The 12,787-nt window shown below is 49.3% G+C and overlaps 1 protein-coding gene across 1 annotated transcript in view; it reads left to right on the forward strand.

The window, feature by feature from the left end:
- The first annotated feature begins 995 nt into the window (after positions 1 to 995).
- The window catches only part of oxtr (oxytocin receptor), a 54,191-nt gene continuing 42,399 nt past the window's right edge, over positions 996 to 12,787 (forward strand). The window contains exon 1 of the mRNA XM_041191632.1: positions 996 to 1,905. Within this exon, the coding sequence (XP_041047566.1) occupies positions 996 to 1,905 (910 nt within the window). The remainder of the gene's footprint in view (positions 1,906 to 12,787) is intronic.

Raw genomic sequence — 12,787 nt, forward strand, 5'->3', positions numbered from 1 at the left:
TGACATACATCTGCTGTAAAGATGAGGGCAATTCCTGATGGCAGACTTTCTGCAAATCGCAAACTCCCAAATTATTGAGTGTGAGGAGACAGTTTCAAGACTTTGCGTTGTTCAAACGCCAAGGTCACTGCAAACAGGTAACTCTTAAAAACGTGTCCAGTTTTTTTTTAAGAAATCTATAATTATCTCCGGGATATGATAAGTGATTAGTTATTATTGTAAAATCTAAAGTTCCTGACTACCCGCAAGAATGTTTTCTAGACAATAATTGTAGTGAGCACAGTTCTTGTCTGAAATCTACACCACTACCGTTAGATTGTGTTAAACTTAAATTTCAAATCCATAACATGACATTAAATTAATACAGACAGAACGATTCGCTCCGCGTCCCTTGTATTTAGGGGTATGAGTTAAGTTTCGAAATTTGCTATGAATGGTACAGGGCTGAGTTATTGATTGTGTCCTTGTTTTATTTATAGGATGTTGGAAGTAATTCCATAGTAAGTCACAAATGGAATTTAAAAGAGCGGCGAGGTGCAGGGGGTTTTGGGAGCAGAGAGCCAGGGTGAATGAGGTTAATTCTTGCAAATTAGATGGGTCTTTGTGCGCTGTCTGATTCTAGGATTGACCTGGTGTGTTGTTGTGTCTTCCTTTTCAGCCTCTCAGGACACGTGTTGGCTGAAATTGACCAGCCCTTCGATGAAATCGACACATCCCGAAGTGTACAGACTGAGAGTCTCCGCAAAACCTGGCGTGTCCTTGTGACGAGATGACAGGAGGGACCGGTGAATGAGGACAGTTCACCCATTTGGAGAACGTTAATGCCCAGCCGCACAAAACTGGGCAGGCACCGAGAGAGAGAGAGAGGAGAATTAAGGGGAGAAAAATAAAACGAACCGAACCGTGCGGGTAGGAAAAGAGTAAATTATGAAATAAAGTTAATGCAGATATTGAAGGGGTGGAGGTGGAGATAAAGTCAAGAGTGAGAGGCACAAATGGGGCTGGGTCGGCACTGTGAACCCTGGTTGCAAAATCTCTCATCCAACGGCTCGGACGTTGGGTTGGACAATGCTAGCTTGTTGTGCAATGGGTCAGCCCAGCCTCTGATGAGGAACGAGCTTGTGGCTAAGTTGGAGGTGGCCGTGCTGACCATCATCCTGATCCTGGCGCTGACCGGCAACATCGGGGTCCTGCTGGCCATCCACTCCAACCGGCACAAGTCCTCCAGGATGTACTACTTCGTCAAGCACCTGAGCATCGCCGACCTGGTCGTGGCTGTCTTCCAGGTCCTCCCGCAGCTCATCTGGGAAATCACCTTCAGGTTCTACGCGCCGGATTTCCTCTGCAGGGCGGTCAAGTACCTGCAGGTGGTCGGCATGTTTGCCTCCACCTACCTGCTCATCGTCATGTCCATCGACCGCTGCATGACTATCTGCCAGCCCCTCAAGTCCCTCCACCAGCGTTCCAACCGAGCCTATGTATTCTTCTCCTGGATGATCAGCCTCCTGTTCAGCATGCCCCAGGTCTTCATCTTCTCCCTCAAGCAAGTGGGCCCCGGGGCTTACGACTGCTGGGGGGACTTTGTCCGGCCTTGGGGGGCGAGGGCATATGTCACCTGGATCACCCTGTCGGTCTACGTGGTCCCGGTCGTCATCCTGATCGTCTGCTACTCGCTGATCAGCTTCAAGATCTGGCAGAACGTGAAACTCAAGACCCAGAGGGAGGCGGCCCCCTCCAGGCTGGCGGTCATGCTGGCCAGGGTCAGCAGCGTCAAGATCATCTCCCGGGCCAAAATCAGGACCGTCAAAATGACCTTTGTGATCGTCCTGGCTTACATCGTGTGCTGGACGCCGTTTTTCATCGTGCAGATGTGGAAGGTATGGGATGACCAGGCTCCCGAGGAAAGTAAGTTCCCCTTTTAATCAAAGGCTTCGTTTGACATTTACACCTCAGCGCTTAATGCCCTAACAATTCTGCCAACTAGGTGAGGCAGAGGCAAACCAGGGCAGTTACTCCATTTCAACTCTTTGCTACATTCATTAAATACGCCAATCACATTTATAAGTCTGACATGCTCTCAAAAGAACATCCGCCAATAACTTGAGAATAACTTACATTTATATAGCGCCTCAGGACTTAATGAGAAGTCCCAAAGAGCTTCACAGCAGCATTTAGAAAACAAAATGTGACACCAATCTATGTAGAGGGATATTTGGTCAGATGACCACCAAAAGCTTGGTCAAAGAGAGTGTCCTTAAAGAAGAAAGTGAGGTGGGGAGACAGAGGGTGTAGGGCGGGAATCCCAGAGCTTGGAGTTTGGGGAACCTATGGTGGAGCAATTATGATCGGGACGACAGCAGGTATCTTGGAGGGTTGTGAGGCTGGAGGAAATTACAGAGAGAGGCAGGGACGAGGCCGTGGAGGGATTTGAAAATAAGGATGAGAATTTTAAAATCAAGACTTTGCTTGACCAGGAGCCAATGTAGGTCAGCGGGCGCAGGGGTGATAGGGGAACACGACTTGATGTGAGTTAAGGCCCGGGCAGCAGAGTTTTGGATGACCTCAAGGTTATGCGGAACAAAAACAGAATTACCTGGAAAAACTCAGCAGGTCTGGCAGCATCGGCGGAGAAGAAAAGAGTTGACGTTTCGAGTCCTCATGACCCTTCGACAGAACTTGAGTTCGAGTCCAGGAAAGAGCTGAAATATAAGCTGGTTTAAGGTGTGTGTGTGGGGGGCGGAGAGATAGAGAGACAGAGAGGTGGAGGGGGTTGGTGTGGTTGTAGCGACAAACAAGCAGTGATAGAAGCAGAATATCAAAAGATGTCAACAACAATAGTACAATAGAACACATAGGTGTTAAAGATAAAGTTGGTGATATTATCTAAACGAATGTGCTAATTAAGAATGGATGGTAGGGCACTCAAGGTATAGCTCTAGTGGGTTTTTTTTTTTTTATTTTATATAATGGAAATAGGTGGGAAAAGGAAAATCTTTATAATTTATTGGGAAAAAAAAAAAAGAGAAGGGGGAAACAGAAAGGGGGTGAGGATGGGGGAGGGGACTCACGACCTAAAGTTGTTGAATTCAATATTCAGTCCGGAAGGCTGTAAAGTCCCTAGTCGGAAGATGAGGTGTTGTTCCTCCAGTTTGCGTTGGGCTTCACTGGAACAATGCAGCAAGCCAAGGACAGACATGTGGGCAAGAGAGCAGGGTGGAGTGTTAAAATGGCAAGCGACAGGGAGGTTTGGGTCATTCTTGCGGACAGACCGCAGGTGTTCTGCAAAGCGGTCGCCCAGTTTACGTTTGGTCTCTCCAATGTAGAGGAGACCACATTGGGAGCAACGAATGCAGTAGACTAAGTTGGGGGAAATGCAAGTGAAATGCTGCTTCACTTGAAAGGAGTGTTTGGGTCCTTGGACGGTGAGGAGAGAGGAAGTGAAGGGGCAGGTGTTGCATCTTTTGCGTGGGCAAGGGGTTGTGCCATAGGAGGGGGGTTGAGGAGTAGGGGGTGATGGAGGAGTGGACCAGGGTGTCCCGGAGGGAGCGATCCCTACGGAATGCCGATAAGGGGGGTGAAGGGAAGATGTGTTTGGTAGTGGCATCATGCTGGAGTTGGCGGAAATGGCGGAGGATGATCCTTTGAATGCGGAGGCTGGTGGGGTGATAAGTGAGGACAAGGGGGGACCCTATCATGTTTCTGGGAGGGAGGAGAAGGAGTGAGGGCGGATGCGCGGGAGATGGGCCGGACACGGTTGAGGGCCCTGTCAACGACTGTGGGTGGAAAACCTCGGTTAAGGAAGAAGGAGGACATGTCAGAGGAACTGTTTTTGAATGTAGCATCATCGGAACAGATGCGACGGAGGCGAAGGAACTGAGAGAATGGGATGGAGTCCTTACAGGAAGTGGGGTGTGAGGAGCTGTAGTCGAGATAGCTGTGGGTGTCGGTGGGTTTGTAATGGATATTGGTGGACAGTCTATCACCAGAGATTGAGACAGAGAGGTCAAGGAAGGGAAGGGAAGTGTCAGAGATGGACCACGTGAAAATGATGGAGGGGTGGAGATTGGAAGCAAAATTAATAAATTTTTCCAAGTCCTGACGAGAGCATGAAGCAGCACCGAAATAATCATCGATGTACCGGAGAAAGAGTTGTGGAAGGGGGCCGGAGTAGGACTGCAACAAGGAATGTTCCACATACCCCATAAAGAGACAGGCATAGCTGGGGCCCATGCGGGTACCCATAGCCACACCTTTTATTTGGAGGAAGTGAGAGGAGTTGAAGGAGAAATTGTTCAGCGTGAGAACAAGTTCAGCCAGACGGAGGAGAGTAGTGGTGGATGGGGATTGTTCGGGCCTCTGTTCGAGGAAGAAGCTAAGGGCCCTCAGACCATCCTGGTGGGGGATGGAGGTGTAGAGGGATTGGACGTCCATGGTGAAGAGGAAGCGGTAGGGGCCAGGGAACTGGAAATTGTTGATGTGACGTAAGGTGTCAGAGGAATCACGGATGTAGGTGGGAAGGGACTGGACAAGGGGAGAGAGAAGGGAGTCAAGATAACGAGAAATGAGTTCTGTGGGGCAGGAGCAAGCTGAGACGATCGGTCTACCGGGGCAGTTCTGTTTGTGGATTTTGGGTAGGAGATAGAAGCGGGCCGTCCGAGGTTGGGCAACTATCAGGTTGGAAGCTGTGGGAGGGAGATCCCCAGAGGAGATGAGGTCAGTGACAGTCCTGGAAACAATGGCTTGATGTTCAGTGGTGGGGTCATGGTCCAGGGAGAGGTAGGAGGAAGTGTCTGCGAGTTGACGCTCAGCCTCCGCGTGGTAGAGGTCAGTGCGCCAGACAACAACAGCACCACCCTTGTCAGCGGGTTTGATGACAATGTCAGGGTTGGACCTGAGAGAATGGAGTGCAGTAAGTTCAGAGAGAGACAGGTTAGAATGGGTGAGAGGAGCAGAGAAATTGAGACGACTAATGTCGCGCCGACAGTTCTCAATGAAAAGATCGAGAGAAGGTAAGAATCCAGAGGGAGGGGTCCAGGTGGAGGGAGAATATTGAAGATGGGTAAAAGGATCCGTTGAACTGGGAGAGGACTCCTGCCCAAAGAAGTGAGCCCGGAGACGAAGACGGCGGAAGAAGAGTTCAGTATCATGCCGAGCCCGAAATTCATTGAGGTGAGGGCGTAAGGGTATGAAACTAAGTCCTTTGCTGAGCACTGAACGTTCAGCATCGGAGAGGGGAAGGTCAGGGGGTATAGTGAATACACGGCTGGGGTTGGGATTGGAAGATGGGGTGGGGACGGAGGGACAGGCAGGGGTGGAGGGTCCTAGATGGGTGTTGGTGTCGATGAGTTGTTGGAGCTTGCGTTCCTTAGCACTTGAGAGAAAGAGAAAAAGTTTCTTGTTGAGGCGTCGGATGAGCCGAAGGATAAAATGAAACTGGGGGCACGCGCAGCTTTGAAAAAGGGTACGGCGGTGCTGCTGGAGGGAGAGGTCGAGTGTGTTCATATGGCGGCGCATGGCACTGAGAGTGGATTTCAGAATGTGACGGGAACAGCAGTCCGAGAAACGTTTTATGTCCCGGAGATACCTGTAATCCTGGGTGGGTTCGAAACATGAGGGGTGGAATTTCAGTTGAAATCCATGTGGGGTAAGTCGGAGACGGAGACAGTCACTGAGAAAGGAGATATGGCTGTGAAAGCGGGTTTTAGTAAACACCTTGTCAAACACTAGGAGAGAAATGGAAAGCAATGAAGGTGAACAAGGCAACAGAGAAATCCGGAAATCTTGTCGCAGAGAGGAACAGAACTTCTTCAAGGAGGTAGGCATTTCTTGAAGAGCAGTGGCAGTCAATTAAACACAGAGATAAAAACAAAAAAACTGCGGATGCTGGAAATCCAAAACAAAAACAGAATTACCTGGAAAAACTCAGCAGGTCTGGCAGCATCGGCGGAGAAGAAAAGAGTTGACGTTTCGAGTCCTCATGACCCTTCGACAGAACTTGAGTTCGAGTCCAGGAAAGAGCTGAAATATAAGCTGGTTTAAGGTGTGTGTGTGGGGGGCGGAGAGATAGAGAGACAGAGAGGTGGAGGGGGTTGGTGTGGTTGTAGCGACAAACAAGCAGTGATAGAAGCAGAATATCAAAAGATGTCAACAACAATAGTACAATAGAACACATAGGTGTTAAAGATAAAGTTGGTGATATTATCTAAACGAATGTGCTAATTAAGAATGGATGGTAGGGCACTCAAGGTATAGCTCTAGTGGGTTTTTTTTTTTTTTTATTTTATATAATGGAAATAGGTGGGAAAAGGAAAATCTTTATAATTTATTGGGAAAAAAAAAAAAAAGAGAAGGGGGAAACAGAAAGGGGGTGAGGATGGGGGAGGGGACTCACGACCTAAAGTTGTTGAATTCAATATTCAGTCCGGAAGGCTGTAAAGTCCCTAGTCGGAAGATGAGGTGTTGTTCCTCCAGTTTGCGTTGGGCTTCACTGGAACAATGCAGCAAGCCAAGGACAGACATGTGGGCAAGAGAGCAGGGTGGAGTGTTAAAATGGCAAGCGACAGGGAGGTTTGGGTCATTCTTGCGGACAGACCGCAGGTGTTCTGCAAAGCGGTCGCCCAGTTTACGTTTGGTCTCTCCAATGTAGAGGAGACCACATTGGGAGCAACGAATGCAGTAGACTAAGTTGGGGGAAATGCAAGTGAAATGCTGCTTCACTTGAAAGGAGTGTTTGGGTCCTTGGACGGTGAGGAGAGAGGAAGTGAAGGGGCAGGTGTTGCATCTTTTGCGTGGGCAAGGGGTTGTGCCATAGGAGGGGGTTGAGGAGTAGGGGGTGATGGAGGAGTGGACCAGGGTGTCCCGGAGGGAGCGATCCCTACGGAATGCCGATAAGGGGGGTGAAGGGAAGATGTGTTTGGTAGTGGCATCATGCTGGAGTTGGCGGAAATGGCGGAGGATGATCCTTTGAATGCGGAGGCTGGTGGGGTGATAAGTGAGGACAAGGGGGACCCTATCATGTTTCTGGGAGGGAGGAGAAGGAGTGAGGGCGGATGCGCGGGAGATGGGCCGGACACGGTTGAGGGCCCTGTCAACGACTGTGGGTGGAAAACCTCGGTTAAGGAAGAAGGAGGACATGTCAGAGGAACTGTTTTTGAATGTAGCATCATCGGAACAGATGCGACGGAGGCGAAGGAACTGAGAGAATGGGATGGAGTCCTTACAGGAAGTGGGGTGTGAGGAGCTGTAGTCGAGATAGCTGTGGGTGTCGGTGGGTTTGTAATGGATATTGGTGGACAGTCTATCACCAGAGATTGAGACAGAGAGGTCAAGGAAGGGAAGGGAAGTGTCAGAGATGGACCACGTGAAAATGATGGAGGGGTGGAGATTGGAAGCAAAATTAATAAATTTTTCCAAGTCCTGACGAGAGCATGAAGCAGCACCGAAATAATCATCGATGTACCGGAGAAAGAGTTGTGGAAGGGGGCCGGAGTAGGACTGCAACAAGGAATGTTCCACATACCCCATAAAGAGACAGGCATAGCTGGGGCCCATGCGGGTACCCATAGCCACACCTTTTATTTGGAGGAAGTGAGAGGAGTTGAAGGAGAAATTGTTCAGCGTGAGAACAAGTTCAGCCAGACGGAGGAGAGTAGTGGTGGATGGGGATTGTTCGGGCCTCTGTTCGAGGAAGAAGCTAAGGGCCCTCAGACCATCCTGGTGGGGGATGGAGGTGTAGAGGGATTGGACGTCCATGGTGAAGAGGAAGCGGTAGGGGCCAGGGAACTGGAAATTGTTGATGTGACGTAAGGTGTCAGAGGAATCACGGATGTAGGTGGGAAGGGACTGGACAAGGGGAGAGAGAAGGGAGTCAAGATAACGAGAAATGAGTTCTGTGGGGCAGGAGCAAGCTGAGACGATCGGTCTACCGGGGCAGTTCTGTTTGTGGATTTTGGGTAGGAGATAGAAGCGGGCCGTCCGAGGTTGGGCAACTATCAGGTTGGAAGCTGTGGGAGGGAGATCCCCAGAGGAGATGAGGTCAGTGACAGTCCTGGAAACAATGGCTTGATGTTCAGTGGTGGGGTCATGGTCCAGGGAGAGGTAGGAGGAAGTGTCTGCGAGTTGTCGGCGCGACATTAGTCGTCTCAATTTCTCTGCTCCTCTCACCCATTCTAACCTGTCTCTCTCTGAACTTACTGCACTCCATTCTCTCAGGTCCAACCCTGACATTGTCATCAAACCCGCTGACAAGGGTGGTGCTGTTGTTGTCTGGCGCACTGACCTCTACCACGCGGAGGCTGAGCGTCAACTCGCAGACACTTCCTCCTACCTCTCCCTGGACCATGACCCCACCACTGAACATCAAGCCATTGTTTCCAGGACTGTCACTGACCTCATCTCCTCTGGGGATCTCCCTCCCACAGCTTCCAACCTGATAGTTGCCCAACCTCGGACGGCCCGCTTCTATCTCCTACCCAAAATCCACAAACAGAACTGCCCCGGTAGACCGATCGTCTCAGCTTGCTCCTGCCCCACAGAACTCATTTCTCGTTATCTTGACTCCCTTCTCTCTCCCCTTGTCCAGTCCCTTCCCACCTACATCCGTGATTCCTCTGACACCTTACGTCACATCAACAATTTCCAGTTCCCTGGCCCCTACCGCTTCCTCTTCACCATGGACGTCCAATCCCTCTACACCTCCATCCCCCACCAGGATGGTCTGAGGGCCCTTAGCTTCTTCCTCGAACAGAGGCCCGAACAATCCCCATCCACCACTACTCTCCTCCGTCTGGCTGAACTTGTTCTCACGCTGAACAATTTCTCCTTCAACTCCTCTCACTTCCTCCAAATAAAAGGTGTGGCTATGGGTACCCGCATGGGCCCCAGCTATGCCTGTCTCTTTATGGGGTATGTGGAACATTCCTTGTTGCAGTCCTACTCCGGCCCCCTTCCACAACTCTTTCTCCGGTACATCGATGATTATTTCGGTGCTGCTTCATGCTCTCGTCAGGACTTGGAAAAATTTATTAATTTTGCTTCCAATCTCCACCCCTCCATCATTTTCACGTGGTCCATCTCTGACACTTCCCTTCCCTTCCTTGACCTCTCTGTCTCAATCTCTGGTGATAGACTGTCCACCAATATCCATTACAAACCCACCGACACCCACAGCTATCTCGACTACAGCTCCTCACACCCCACTTCCTGTAAGGACTCCATCCCATTCTCTCAGTTCCTTCGCCTCCGTCGCATCTGTTCCGATGATGCTACATTCAAAAACAGTTCCTCTGACATGTCCTCCTTCTTCCTTAACCGAGGTTTTCCACCCACAGTCGTTGACAGGGCCCTCAACCGTGTCCGGCCCATCTCCCGCGCATCCGCCCTCACTCCTTCTCCTCCCTCCCAGAAACATGATAGGGTCCCCCTTGTCCTCACTTATCACCCCACCAGCCTCCGCATTCAAAGGATCATCCTCCGCCATTTCCGCCAACTCCAGCATGATGCCACTACCAAACACATCTTCCCTTCACCCCCCTTATCGGCATTCCGTAGGGATCGCTCCCTCCGGGACACCCTGGTCCACTCCTCCATCACCCCCTACTCCTCAACCCCCTCCTATGGCACAACCCCTTGCCCACGCAAAAGATGCAACACCTGCCCCTTCACTTCCTCTCTCCTCACCGTCCAAGGACCCAAACACTCCTTTCAAGTGAAGCAGCATTTCACTTGCATTTCCCCCAACTTAGTCTACTGCATTCGTTGCTCCCAATGTGGTCTCCTCTACATTGGAGAGACCAAACGTAAACTGGGCGACCGCTTTGCAGAACACCTGCGGTCTGTCCGCAAGAATGACCCAAACCTCCCTGTCGCTTGCCATTTTAACACTCCACCCTGCTCTCTTGCCCACATGTCTGTCCTTGGCTTGCTGCATTGTTCCAGTGAAGCCCAACGCAAACTGGAGGAACAACACCTCATCTTCCGACTAGGGACTTTACAGCCTTCCGGACTGAATATTGAATTCAACAACTTTAGGTCGTGAGTCCCCTCCCCCATCCTCACCCCCTTTCTGTTTCCCCCTTCTCTTTTTTTTTTTCCCAATAAATTATAAAGATTTTCCTTTTCCCACCTATTTCCATTATATAAAATAAAAAAAAAAAAACCCACTAGAGCTATACCTTGAGTGCCCTACCATCCATTCTTAATTAGCACATTCGTTTAGATAATATCACCAACTTTATCTTTAACACCTATGTGTTCTATTGTACTATTGTTGTTGACATCTTTTGATATTCTGCTTCTATCACTGCTTGTTTGTCGCTACAACCACACCAACCCCCTCCACCTCTCTGTCTCTCTATCTCTCCGCCCCCCACACACACACCTTAAACCAGCTTATATTTCAGCTCTTTCCTGGACTCGAACTCAAGTTCTGTCGAAGGGTCATGAGGACTCGAAACGTCAACTCTTTTCTTCTCCGCCGATGCTGCCAGACCTGCTGAGTTTTTCCAGGTAATTCTGTTTTTGTTTTGGATTTCCAGCATCCGCAGTTTTTTTGTTTTTATCAAGGTTATGCGGGGTGGAATGTGAGAGCAGCCAGGCAGTCAACATTTATAGGCAATAAAGGCATGACTGACGGTTTCAGCAGGTGAGCTGAGACAGAGGCAAAGTTGAGGTGGATTCAGGCGGCCTTATTATGGAGCAAATGTGGGGCTGAAAGGTCATCTCGAGGTCAGATGCATCACCAAGATGGCGAACGGACTAGTTTAATCTCAGACTGTGGCCAGGTAGAGGGCTGGCATCGGTAACTAGGGTTTGGAGCAAAAACAATGGCTTCAGCCTTCCGAATATTTAACTGGAGGAATTTTCTGCTCATCCATCACTGGATGTCAGATAAGCAGTCTGAGAATTTAACACGGTGGAGGAATGGAGAGAGGTGTGGTGAGGTAGTGGTGAGGTAGATGGTGTCATCAGCATACACTTGAAAACTAATGCTGTGCTTTCAGTGATGTTGCTGAAGGGCATGTAGATGAGGAATAGGAGGAAGATAAGGATAGATTCTTGAGGGACACCAGAGGAATCAGTGCTTGAGCAAGAAGATAAGGCATTGCAAGTGTTACTCTGGCTATGTGAACACTTAAAGGGATGTACCAATAGTTATATGAGTTATAGTAAATTAATGATTTTATATTTGTTATAATAGTCTTATGTTGGAGATATCACCTATTAAAACTGTAGTTTTATTAGATTGACAGGTTTATATCAATTGTATTGCTAGCCTTATATTAGTTATTCTAGCACGTGTGTATTAGCTCTAATGATAGTTATCATAGATTCCACCAATAGCCTGATTGTAATTAAATCGGACTGGATTTAATGACGGTGATGGGGGTCTCAGCCTTCGGCTGAAGAATGGGCAGGATACTCGGCTCGCCTCTTTTCAGGAAAGCTCATTGAGTTAAGTGTCACTCAGGCATTTGACAGGACAGTGGCAGGGCTTTCCCTGGGGATCTAGGACCCCAGGGCAGAGTTCCTGCCCACTGAGAGCTGCCGGCCAATCAAAGGCCAGCAGCCCTTACGTACTCAGTAACACCACCAGGGAGGAGGTGGCTACTGCTGGTACTACACCCACCTGCGGCCTCAGATTGAGGAGGAATCTAGGCACAGCTGAGTGATGGCAGCAGTGGTGTCACAGGATGGGGGGGCGTCATTGGGCAGGAGGGGCTATGGAGGTCAGCAGGAAGGGCAGGGACGGGGCTTTCAGCAGCCCCCCCACCCCACATTCTTGATGCCAGATCCCTTGATCAGGCACTGTGCGCCTTTGAATGAAGGACCCCCACTCTCCTGGGAGCCTGCAAGCAAACATGCCAGGGTTTGTTTGTTGTTTGTTGGCTCCCCACCCGCACTAGGTCAATTCCAGAGGTGCTGAGGTGAGGCCCTTAAGTGAGCATTAATTACCTCAAGGTCCTCAATTGACAGTGGGGTGAGAAGAATGTTCATGGGCCATCCCACTCCATACTTATCAGGGTGGAGGCGGGAATGTAGTGGGGTCCCCAGTTGCCATCCTCCCACCTGATTAACTGCCCCCACCAACAAAACTTGCCTTGGTGGGAGGGCAAGAAAGAAATCAATAGGTTTCTGGAAATGAATGACATCAAGGCATATTGGGATAGTGGGGAAAAATGGCAAAGAGGTAGATGATCAGTCATGATCTGTTTGAATGGCAGAGCAGGCTCGATGGGCTGAGTGGCTTACTCCTGCTCCTATGTTCCTGTGCTTCTATTACTGGAGCGGTGGTAGGATGGGGCAGGGGCAGATGCTCAGGTAGAAAAGATAGTATTGTTCCAAAGCAATCAGAAATTGTGCTTAAGGCAGTACAGGTAAAGGAAAAAACAAAAAGATGTAAAATTATTAAACCAGGAGGGAGAAATAAAAAATATGAATAAAATATTAGAAATGGTCATGTGGTAGAACAGATCTTGACTATAAAAGAGTTATGTTGAAGCTTTTTGTCTTGTTTCTAGCGAGCGTAAATGAGCCACATTGTGATTTTAAATTGACTGTTCATGTAATTTTAGCACACTCAGCATTATTCAGAGAGTGCTGTCCAATCATTTATTCATACACAGGGACCTGTCCTTTGCAGGCAAAAAGAATATGTCTGGGCATCGCGTCTTTTTTGAATTAAACAAAAGCTCGGGGGACAATAGTTCCCTGGTGTATTCTCCACAGTAATGCCTCTATCAATCAGAGTTAACTTGCCAACCAATCAGCACTCTTTTCTCACGCAGTA

Source organism: Carcharodon carcharias, chromosome 7 (genome assembly GCF_017639515.1).
Source record: "Carcharodon carcharias isolate sCarCar2 chromosome 7, sCarCar2.pri, whole genome shotgun sequence".
Lineage (NCBI taxonomy): Eukaryota > Metazoa > Chordata > Chondrichthyes > Lamniformes > Lamnidae > Carcharodon > Carcharodon carcharias.